Source organism: Cariama cristata, unplaced genomic scaffold (assembly GCF_000690535.1).
Source record: "Cariama cristata isolate BGI_N322 unplaced genomic scaffold, ASM69053v1 Scaffold45959, whole genome shotgun sequence".
In the NCBI taxonomy this organism is placed as follows: Eukaryota; Metazoa; Chordata; class Aves; order Cariamiformes; family Cariamidae; genus Cariama; species Cariama cristata.
In genome coordinates, this window is record NW_009634958.1 from 307 (window position 1) to 11,461 (window position 11,155).

Genomic DNA, 11,155 nt, shown 5'->3' on the forward strand with positions numbered 1-11,155 from the left:
AGTACAGTAGGCAGGTGGAGTGTTTCAATTGTATTTTACTCTTCATTAGATTGTTCATCTGAATGTTCGTATTACAAAATTAGCTGCCATGGCCCACAGGCGTATGGGACTTCAGGAAAGCTGTCCATTTACTCAAAAGAGCACAAACTAGTATTTCTTTTCAGAGAACTTTGTGAAACAATACCGTATTAATCTTTAAAGATAAATAGTGCTAAAATTTCACATAATCTACAGTAGTTTGGGTTTTAAATAATTTTACCAACCGTTATAAAATTAATGTATTTGCATGTATCAAGTTACAGACAATTGCATTTAAATCAGTGTGAAGTATCCCATGCTAGAACAAGAAGTTTAAATTGCTGTTTCAACAGCAGCTCATTCTTATTGCCTCAGAACCAAGTTTGCACAAAGTATTGAACAAGAAAATGCAAGACGTTTTCCCCACAAAACTGTTAAAAGTCTGTTACAAGCAACAATTAAATTCCTTCTAGACAGGAAGCATTTATAAAATGCAGAGCTTTCTCAGTTAGCAAAGTGCTTGCACAGAGGCGTTCACTTCATTCTCCCCATTTATATTCAAAAACCTGAAGTGATCATTTACCAGATGAAGAGGATACATATCCTCTGAAACATTTTTACTTGCTTGGGGAAATTGGCAATTGCAGATACTTCACTGAATCTTAGCTTCTGGCTGAAGTGAACTAGGCAGCAGCTGCTCAGATCAGGAGAAAAGTTTTTGAGGCAAATTTGTACAGTTAAAAGTATTCAAGAAAAGCTAGTTGAAGCTGCTAACTCACCATGTGCTCATTCCTGAAGAAACACCATGCTGACATTACAGACTTCACATTGTACTAAGCTTGCGGCATTCAAAACCACAAGTAGGAAACTGTTCATGTATTCCATTCCCTTGTTTCTAACCCATCTATATGTTTTACACACGCGCCACTCAGCCCACAGGTGACCTAATACTGTTTCAGTTCCTTGTTTGTAAAAAAGGAAAATGAAAATCACTTCTATTCTACTGGGCTTAAATCCCTGAAGAATCCATACTGTGTATGGAAGGCTCTAAGTTTTGTGCCTTTACAAGCTTGCTGCAAATAAATGCACAGTAAATGTTTATTGTGCAGTTTTCCCCCCCTTAAGTTTTTCCCCCTTCCCTCCCAGTAACTAAACCCAAAGTTTAAAACCAAAGCGTGAATATGTTACCAGCACACGTGGACAGGTTTACAATCTTGGTTTTAAAGAACAAATGACAAAGAGCATTCAAGAATATTGCAGGTTGGTTTGTTTTTTTTTTAAACTGACAAGTAGCAAAAATTTATACCACCTGGAATAAAACTGCTGAGACAAAGCTCTCTACAGACACCTGCATGTTGCTGTAATACTTAAGTTTAACACCAATGCAAGGAACATTTCTCTCAATGGCCACTAGTGTTCAAAGAAGCATAGGATTATAGAGTTAGGTAGGTCTTTGTACCCTGTGAATTAAAATTCTGCAGGTGGCACTGAGACGCTTCTCACAATGTAGTCACATAGCTTTCACTTTGATTTGCTTCATCTTCATCTGCTTCTTCTCAAGTTTCTTCTGCTCACGTCGCAAAGCAGCTTCCTATAGGGAAGGACGTAGAGATCTTAATGAACATTGGTGATCTCTTCAAAGAGCAAGTTGATAATTTCAGAAGAGCCAAACAAAAAAAGACCTCCAGTACTTGGGTTTGCATCTTGAACTACGTGAGCTGGCTCCTCACTGGGAGCCTTTGCATGTTTCAGAAAACAACAGCATATACCCTGAAAGTTGTCTGCCTTCCAGCAAGTAAGAAATCAAACTTGGCCACTGCTGGTATACCTACAGGCAGCCCTGGAGATACTGTAGGAAAAATATGCCAGTAGCTTGTAACAATCTGAAAATCCATCTCACCTCCAGCCGACGCTGCTTTTCAGGATCCTCTTCATTCATGATTCGCTCCTTCTCTGCCCGTTTTTTCTCTTCTCGACGGGACTGGGCAGCCTCCTGTCTTTGCACGTGAGTCAGTTTAAGGAAGTTCTCTTCCACGCGAGCCCTGTTCTTGTCAGCTTTTTGTTTACCCTTTTCAGAGAAAAGCAAATACAGTTAATATGGATTTCCACAGGAACAGGATACAGTATCTCTGGCAGTCATATTAGAAACATAAGGCTCCCAATCTTAAGATTAAGGATCCAATGGTAATGGTTGCAATTTCATACAATATTCAGAAGACAGAAAAATACACACTCCTTACTTCTCTGTTCAGACGGAACTTCTTTGCTTTGTCAATAGAGTAGATAACCATGCTCATCAGAGGCAGCAAAGACTCCATGTCCTTTGGGGAAGTGTTGCCTGAACCAGGCACTGAAATAAAGAGTTTCTTGTTAATTCAAAGAGGTCAGCAGGATTTTTCTACTTGCTATAACGCTCTTTCCTTATTGCTCACACCATTCATGAAAGAAATATGTTCTTAGCCTCCTCTTTAGGAAGGACAAGGCGGTTAAGTGTCAGGTCCTGCACTTGGGTCACTTGGAGCTATGGCCTTAAATTTTGAAGAGAAGTACGGGCCTTTTCTAGAATAGGCTCCGAACAGGCTGTTTTTATTTCAAACCAGGGTTAAGCAAGTAACTCTGTGCAAGCTCAGACTGCAAGGCATGTGGCTTAAAAACAAGCCATCTTCCAATGGTGACCTAATACAACTACCAGTAGAAATATGAGTATGAACCAAGATCAATAATAGCAAGATCGAGTATCCTATTATCATGATGCTATGCCGCTCAGTCCCCACTGTTCTTACTGCCTTCTGTTTACTGGTTAATCAATCAATGATCCTGTTACATGCACTGAAGTCATTCATCATGTATTGTCTTCCACAGACAACAAAACTTGAGCATGTGACTCACGCAAATAAAGCACAACACTCCCCGAAGATACACATACACACATGTACACCAGTTCTCTTACCGTTAAATGTAAACAAAAGTGTCTTTTTAGTTTCGGGCAGTTTTGTAAGCTGACCCTCCCTGGGAGGAAAGAAAAAAATGGCTGGAATGAGTGAAGAAAAATACAGGCATACAAAATACCTAACATTGTTACAGAAAACCTTGTCAAGAACCAAGAGACACTTGCAAACTGCTCGAATAAAATAAACAAGATCAAAAGCCTGTCTGTAACCCAAATTTAAGTTTCAAACTATTCAGATTCCTGAAGTGCTTTACTCAAAAGCATGCAGTGAAAAGGCATTAATGTAAAAACATACAGCACCATCCGATCTGATTGTCAGAGGTCATGTGGGCTCTGGCATCTAAGCCCTAAAACAGCCTGTGTATTTTTAATTACATTCACTTATACATATGCCCCGTTGTTTATACTACTACAGATCTATAAATATCAGAGAAAAAAAGCCCAACACATTTTCTAAAGAATTCTTAAGTCTCCACTGCCCAAAACCGCACAGTACTCTAATATAAGAAAGTCAGAACTCCATTTCACAGATACTCCAAAGCCTAGCAATTTCAGTTCAAGGTACACATCCTGCTGTCTTAGAATTAAATCAAAGTACGTTCCTTTTTTTGGAGGACAGTTTCAAGTTTTGCTACGGATCGTTTATTATATGCCTGTGAGCGTAATACACCCTTGCAAAAACCTACATGGTAATTCAGATAAGGTAAATCACCCACCACTTGGCAATTCTGAAGCAGCAGCTAAAGGCACCTCAAGACTAAGAGGCTTGGAGAAACAGGAGAGAGAACTGCATCTGTGTATTTCTGAAGCACAGCTGAGAATCAACCTGAACAGAAGTACCCAAGCGATGGATTCAACAGCAGAGTCTTTAGCTGTATCGGCTAGGGAAGGGCAAGCAGCCTTGATCTTTTTATTTTTTAACACTGCAGACTTTGCTTAAACCTAGTTCTCAATGCATTCAAATAGCATCTGAGTTAATGTGTTGAGTTCTCCTCCTGCAGTGTTACTTCTTGGCCTTTAAACTCTTAACATGCTGTTTACCTTTAGTGGGATTACACAGTTGTCTTCCATGCAGCTGTGTACACTGTAGCTGCCAGGTGTTACCTGAAATTTGTAGCTGCCCAAGGGACAGTATAACCAGCATACAAAAATAAATATTAAGGCAATACAGCACCTCGATCTTCTAAACCACTGTAGCACTTGGAAGTATTGGGAGTGTATTTATTCACCTGTTTCACCTTTGCTCCCAATTTCTCTTTGTGTGCCTTCCAGCAGGCTTCACACTGCAAACAAGTTTGTCAGCCTCTGTTTTGCTTAGCATTACAATAACTACTTGGAGGAGAGATCTAGCTTTATACGTACTCTTGCATAAGTTTTGGACCGGAGAACTGGTCCGAGAATTGGACGGACTCAATCTTGTCAGCATAGTGCGTAAGGAAATGTATCATCTAAAAGAGAAACTGGGGTTAGTTTTTCCCAACACCAATCCATCTGCAGCCTACCCACTCTGCATGGGTTTGCCAAAGTGTCCATATATCACTCAGAAAATTGCTGTGCTCAGCTTGCCACAATGACACTGAAATTTAAACTGTCAAATTATTTTTATCTTTTGTTAGAATGGGCCTCAATGATGGAATTAACGTGAGCAACTCAGAGATATGTAACTCTTATTTGGGATTTTCCAGTTCATTTGATAACATGTCAGTTTTGAAGACCTGCAGACACACTATCAACATCCTCCTTCAAGCTGGCTGTTGAAGCTAACTTCCACGCTTTGAAAGGCAGTTTTAAGTCTGCAGTTCACATTAGACTAATAGTTGCTACATAAAAGAAATAAGGATGTGAGAATTACATCCTTCTTCCAGCCCTTAAGCTTCCTTAGGGTCTTGATTTCTCTAGATCTCACTAGGGCCATTTGGCTCTCCTGTTGCAATGTTTACAGGACATAAAGATAGAACTTTTTTTGCATAGGCTGTAAGTGCCGGGGTTACCAAGGAAGATTTGTATTAATTCATTAAAGATTACCTTAGCGTCCATCATTCCCTCTGTGACCTCCCCCATCTCCGACAAGATAGCCAGCGAATCTGGAAGCCCATATTTTGCACCAGACTTAGGTTTATCGCTGCAGAACTCGCTCTGTTTCAAAGAGAACAAGGGGAAAGAAAGAAAAATAAACACAAGCTTGTAAGTGTCTTATTAGACTGAACTGTTCCAGCATAGTGGGACCCCTAAAAGTACCTGCAGTGAAACAATAAAAAAAAAAAAACATTAACTCAGTCACTCAGTCTGGCTGGGGACATTTCAAACAAAGTAAAGCATGCGGTAGCAATAGTCTAAGTTAGTATTTCCCTTCAATAGTACTTTAAGGAAAAAGATAAAACAATTCTAATACATCCATGCTGAAATGCTCAAACTGGATTAAGGCATTTTGCTACATTGTTTGGTAACAGAACCAAAACAACTGGCATCCTACCAACCACACTTTAGTGCTGTTACTTGAGACAAGTTAGGAGAGAAAAGATTTGCAAACCACTGCTTGTTATCACTGGGTTCTTTGCAAGCTTCAGGGCTTGAACATATGGAAAGTTTTAATTTCGGGTCACATAAAAACAGATGACTCAGACCCAAACTTTCCTGTCACATATCACTAATTAAGTTTACTTTTCAATCCTTGAAAAAGTCATTTGTGCAAATTAAATGAGGTGAGGCGACACCTGTCTGTATCCTGACAATATCCTTCAGCCTCCTCCTAAATTAACTATACACTAAAAGGAAGATGTAAGCTGCTTTCAGTTGCCTCTTTTCCTGCAGTTGACAGCAGCTGGCTCGCACTTCAGATGTTTGATGGCATTAGACTTTCATCCATGAGATGAAAATGTCTTTCCCACAGACTAATTCCAACAGGTCAGTCACAAGTTTTCAGCTGTTGCCAAGAAAATGAAGCAATCTACACACTAGAGGTTCTTATATCCTATTATTCATCACATTAGTATTCCCAACATGAACATACGTACCAGGTCCTGCATCTCTTTCTGAAGTCGCACCAGCGCTTTTCTCGTTCCAACAGCAAACACATAGGTGTCCATATCTTCATCATTCATTGTTACTTTTATTTGCTGTGGAAGAGAATGTTATTAGCCCTGATCAGATTTATACGATGTACTCTGCCTTCAGACTACTGGCCAAATGGAGACCTGTATCTTCTGTGACTTCAATGTTTGTCTGACGGTGATTCAAAAGAACAAAGACTAAGCAAGGCCATACACAGCTAAGATAAAAGTGTTGATTTAAAGCTTGTCAGTGTGTCTTAAGGCAAGGTAGCTTTTTAATTATATTGAGTACTCAATTCAGTATTCTGGTACAATGCTACAGTGTCATGACAGTGACTAGAACAGCAGAGTTGTAAGGCTCATTTGCAGTGCAGATGACAGTTGCTCATAAGCAATGGATCACATCTAAAGTAAATATTTTTAAGAGATATAAGTAAATACAATTATAGATACATAGAAAGAGTATTCACAGTGCACACAGCCACTATTCTTCCAAATGTAAACTCTCTCAGTATTTATGCAGCTAGAGATTACCCTCATCTCCCAAGAGCAAGGGGCGAGGCAAAAAGTAACGTTACAGGATATAATATCCAGACCAGCATACACAATAAGCAGCTCTGTTCAGGCAGACTGAACAGACAGAACACTCATTATGTATTTCAGATCATAAAACTACTTTTTAATCAAGATGAGGTCTTGAAGCATGATGGACTGTTCACAAAAGCACTCAAACAATACCAATTCTTTCAGATTGTTTCAACAGTTACTGAACTGGAAAATACAGAATACTATAGAAAGACACCTAGCAGTTCACTTGTGTGTTGTGAGAACAATCAAAGGCAGCACAGCAGAACCAAAGGAATGCAACAATTTATTAGAGCTAATCTAAAGGGCTGCGTACATACCACTTGGTCAGAAGCTGGCCTCATCATGCGCGCAAGAACGTTCAGTAGGTCTTGTCTCTTGAGAAACTAAAAGGCACAAGTTTGTAAACACAGAAGAAGATAGCTGAATATACCTAGAGTGCAGCACTTCACTGGCAGATAGCAGCAGGGCTCAAGGAAAAATAGGACAGTTATAAGTCGATGGTTTTTGCAGAGTAATTTAGCTTCCAAGCACCCTTTGGAAGTCACCTATACTGCTCAAAAGTAGGCCTACTTTCTGCATTAGATGAGTTTCTCAGGGCCTTGTTCCCTCAAGTTAGGAGCTGAACCAACACGTGGGGCTGTTCCATCCCAGGTGCCAGGACTTCATCTTTGTTGTACTTCCTTGGAATTCCTGTTAGTCCATTCTCCCAACACACTAAAGTCCCTCTAAATGGCAGCTGGGCTCTTCAGCCTACAGTTACCTCTGTTTACGCTATACTTCTGGTTTCTATACTCCTTCTGTAAGCATTCACTCTTACCTACTTTGGTGGGCAGAACACAGGCCTGTACGGATCTTTAGACCCACCAGTCTTCCCTTCATGTGTGCATATTCAGAACTCTATCTGAATGTGAGCGAGAGTCGAGCTAGGACTCCTTGTTGCTCGCACTGGAATGGAAAAGCCTCTAGAACCTGATAACTGGTGACAGGTAAACAGTACTACAAACTCCCTCATCCTTACCTTTAACTGGATGAGCATTCCTTCACAGCACACCCTTCCGGAGCACCACAAGTTATATATGTGTTCATTTTCTTGATTTAGTTTCCCAGTGCTTGTAGCTTCTTTATTAGTGCCGTCGTCCCCTGAAGAAAACAACAGTGAAAGAGAACTGCAACGTAAAAATCAAAAATTTAAACATCAAAGTTCATTACTAGGCTTAGAGCTCAGCTGTTGCTGGATTACTTCAGTACCACCGTGATGTTTCTGAATAATTTATACTAAAACACCATAATCTAACTTCAGCACTGGAAGACTGGCACACTATTTATCTACACACACAGAGCTGTCATTAGTGCTATCATGCATCTGCACAGAAAAGATCACTCTTCTCTACAGCCTACACGCCGGTCTAAAACCAGCTTTATTCAAATAAACTGAAAATGGATCCTAGTCATTATGGAACTCACCAACAAGAGCAAAGTTACTTTCTAGCAGCTCCCTATGAGTGTTGAACCATGCATGAGCCAGACGGTTGTTTTTGTTCTTCCCAATGATGTAATTCATGATGTAAGCAAGAAGACCTGTTACCATCAGGATCTCCATGTAGTAACTCTCCCAGCTGTTTTGAAGGTGAGCAGGGACCTATAGTAAGTGAAGGGAGACTGTCTTTTACATATCGAATGAGCGGATTCCATATACACAAACAAGTTGGAAAGCAGAGAGTACTGGAGAAGCTTCATGCCAAACACAGCGACAGGACAGAGCTAAGCCTCCAGTAATGCATTTGGCTCTACTGGGACACAGTAATCATACAGGAAACAACCGATAATAGCATTCCCAAAATACCTGGCTAATACAAATAAAATACTTCTCTCTTCCAAGTGAGCCTGTATCCCTCAGAGTAGTCAACAGCCCAGCATTTCAACCCACTGATTATTTGAGCTTGACAGCCTGCCCATCACAGCATTATCTGATCATCATGTAACTTCTGTTGAATCTGAAATAATACCCAATGTCCAGCAGCATTTTCAGGATGCCACCAAGAGCCACAAACTGCGTGGGGGAGCAGGGAAGCCTGCTTGACCTTGCCATCTTCAGAGAATAATTAGCCATTCTGCTGTCACTGTATCACCGTTCAGTCATAAAAGTACCCAAACCTTAATTTTCACTACCAAGGTCAGCCATAATACTTAAAAAGAGATCTTAGGAATAATAAAAATGCAGGCCTCAAGCACCTGATCATTCTGTAAAAGACTCTCTTGGGAAGCAACAAGAAGGTGATGCAGGGTGGACAGAGACTGGCTTCAAAAACCATCAGAGGAGTCAATTTCTGATCTGAAACTCTAGCCACAGACAAGCTAAAAATACACTATGTTTATTGTAAGCATGTCATCATTGCAACCTGTTCTTCCTGTGCTGAAAAAACACCCAGACGTTCTGGGATGTATGAGTTTTTCTCTGGATTAAATGAAGGTCATCACCAGCTCCTCCACTTCTCCTCCATAGTCAATATGGGTAAAAGAAGCCAAGTCATAAAATACTTTGGTCCAAACTCTGTTTCAAAAGGCCTGTTTTAATGAAGAATTTCCTGATCTACATTCCAATTACAATTCTCAGTTTGAATACAGAATGCAGCATTGATCCAAGGATGGGAGTTTTAGCAGCTTAAAACAGAGATCAACAGACCAAAAGGCACCTGCCCTGGAAGTTTTACTTCAAGAGTTGCTATTTAAAGTAGCATAAACCAATGCAGAAGAGCATGGAATTGGGAGCTGGCACACCTGGATCATATTCTGCTGCTACCTTGTTGCATTATTTCAGGTATTTCTTGTCTCCACACTTCTTCCCATTTCTGCACCATCTCTTGTTAATTCAAATAGCAAATTCTTTAGGACAGATTCTGCCTTATGCGTACATTTGTACACCAATGATGTTACTGGCATACCACCTTAAAAAAATAAGTGATGAAACACCAAATAGAAAGCAGATTAACATTTATACCTACATTAACTATTGTTATGGGATCTTTATTTTTGCTATGAGATGCATCTGGTTTCTCTTCATAGCCTTCAAACTCCTCATCATCATACGGTTCACTCTCAGTGTCACCTTCCTAAAGGACAAAAATGACAAACAGCATCAAAATCCAAAGCCCAGTAAATAAAATCCAAAAAGATAAGGTGAGAAAGAAGGGTGTAGAGATACTATTAGGAAACACATCAAGGCATTACCTGTGCATCTGCGTCATCAAAGTCTTCTTGATTCTCATCCTGACCTTCAAGCTCTACAGTGGCTTCTTCTTCATCATCTTCTGTAGTGATGATCCTCTGAGGAGACTCTGTGACCATATCTTCACTAACATCTTCAAATTCAGCAAAGTCATTATCATCATATTCCATAATGTCATCTCCATCCTCAAATTCATCATACTTTGCCAAAGCAAAACTCCATGGGATGAACAGAAGAGCAATAAAAATATATAAATTCTTCATTTTTACTGAAAAAAAAAAAAAAAAAATCAAGCATTGCAAAAAATCCTTATCGATTCTGTTACATCACACCTCCAGTAATGCCCGGCTTCCATGAACAATTTAAAAACAGAGAGAGAAATAAATCCCTGCCTGATCTTGCCATCTTCTGTATGAAGAAAGTGAATACTATTACAAGAAAAAAATAAGTTTGAAGGTGAGGTTCTAGACTCTCTTGTTTGTAGCAGAGGCAGCTGAGGCAGCAGCAAGTTCACATCTGGCCAAGCTGTTCAGATGAGCAAGTGCTGGAAGCAGAGATGTTCCGCTATAAAACTCGACCCTCCAACAGCATCTCTCAGTCACTCATCATTGCCAACTCATTTCAAAGACCACACACTGTGCCTACAGTTGTTATTAATTAGCAGTTAGACACAGTCGGATCAATGAATGTGTAACAACAGCAGTAAATCTTAAAATGCACTTAACTAATTTAAACAGCAATGCATGCTCAGAATCAGGTCCCACAGCATCCCAGCACTATTTCTGCTTAGAGAGAGAGACCTTTTGTTGTAAGCTCTACAAAAGAAGGCAGGAAGAGGATTGATATTGCACTGGTCCCCAGCACAACAGAGTAAACTGGCGCACATGAGACTGAAGCGCTCTCCGCAGATCTGCCAGAAACCTGCAGAGAATTTGTCAATTCACTTTTTTTTGCCCTCAGCTTCCTACGTCTTTTCTGCTTGATCTCAAACCAGTTCCAGTCTCCTGCTCAGACTGTGGGGACCACGACCAAGGTCCAAACCAAGAGCCTGAAAAGGCCATAATAACACTACTACTGCATTTCACAATCAGCTACGGAGGATCAGGTGCATCAGACTGGGCAGTAAGCCTCATTTTACTCCCTCCTGCAACCAGATCTAAGTGGAAACTTGAATGTTAATGACATTGTTCTCTTAAAAACTTGAAATAGAAACAATTTGTTTCTAAATTAGACCAGCACTCCTCTGAGTACCACAGGCAGGGAACCCACTGCTACACATGACAAGGACAACTAAAATAAACGCCTTTGTCAAAGGCTTCAAAA

At 40.2% G+C, this 11,155-nt stretch overlaps 1 protein-coding gene across 1 annotated transcript; it reads right to left on the reverse strand.

The window, feature by feature from the left end:
• Nucleotides 1-1,034: 1,034 nt before the first annotated feature.
• On the reverse strand, nt 1,035-10,095 carry CCDC47 (coiled-coil domain containing 47). The gene is made up of 12 exons (XM_009707311.1): nt 9,835-10,095; nt 9,609-9,716; nt 8,071-8,245; nt 7,625-7,746; nt 6,924-6,989; nt 5,983-6,084; nt 4,994-5,104; nt 4,331-4,416; nt 2,969-3,027; nt 2,259-2,368; nt 1,919-2,086; nt 1,035-1,609 (listed from the first exon to the last, which is right to left on the reverse strand). Exons 1-12 carry the CDS (start codon nt 10,093-10,095, stop codon nt 1,529-1,531), a joined length of 1,449 nt encoding a protein of 482 aa, XP_009705613.1. The 3' UTR covers nt 1,035-1,528.
• Between the last annotated feature and the right edge of the window lie 1,060 nt (nt 10,096-11,155).

Excerpts from the sequence above, each read along its gene's own strand:
- CCDC47 (XM_009707311.1), bottom strand. The coding sequence starts at position 10,095 with ATGAAGAATTTATATATTTTTATTGCTCTTCTGTTCATCCCATGGAGT. Across the intron at positions 7,747-8,070 it reads AAGTAACTTTGCTCTTGTTG|GGGACGACGGCACTAATAAA; the intron begins GTGAGTTCCATA and ends TGTTTTCTTCAG. Across the intron at positions 4,417-4,993 it reads AGGGAATGATGGACGCTAAG|ATGATACATTTCCTTACGCA; the intron begins GTAATCTTTAAT and ends TTTCTCTTTTAG.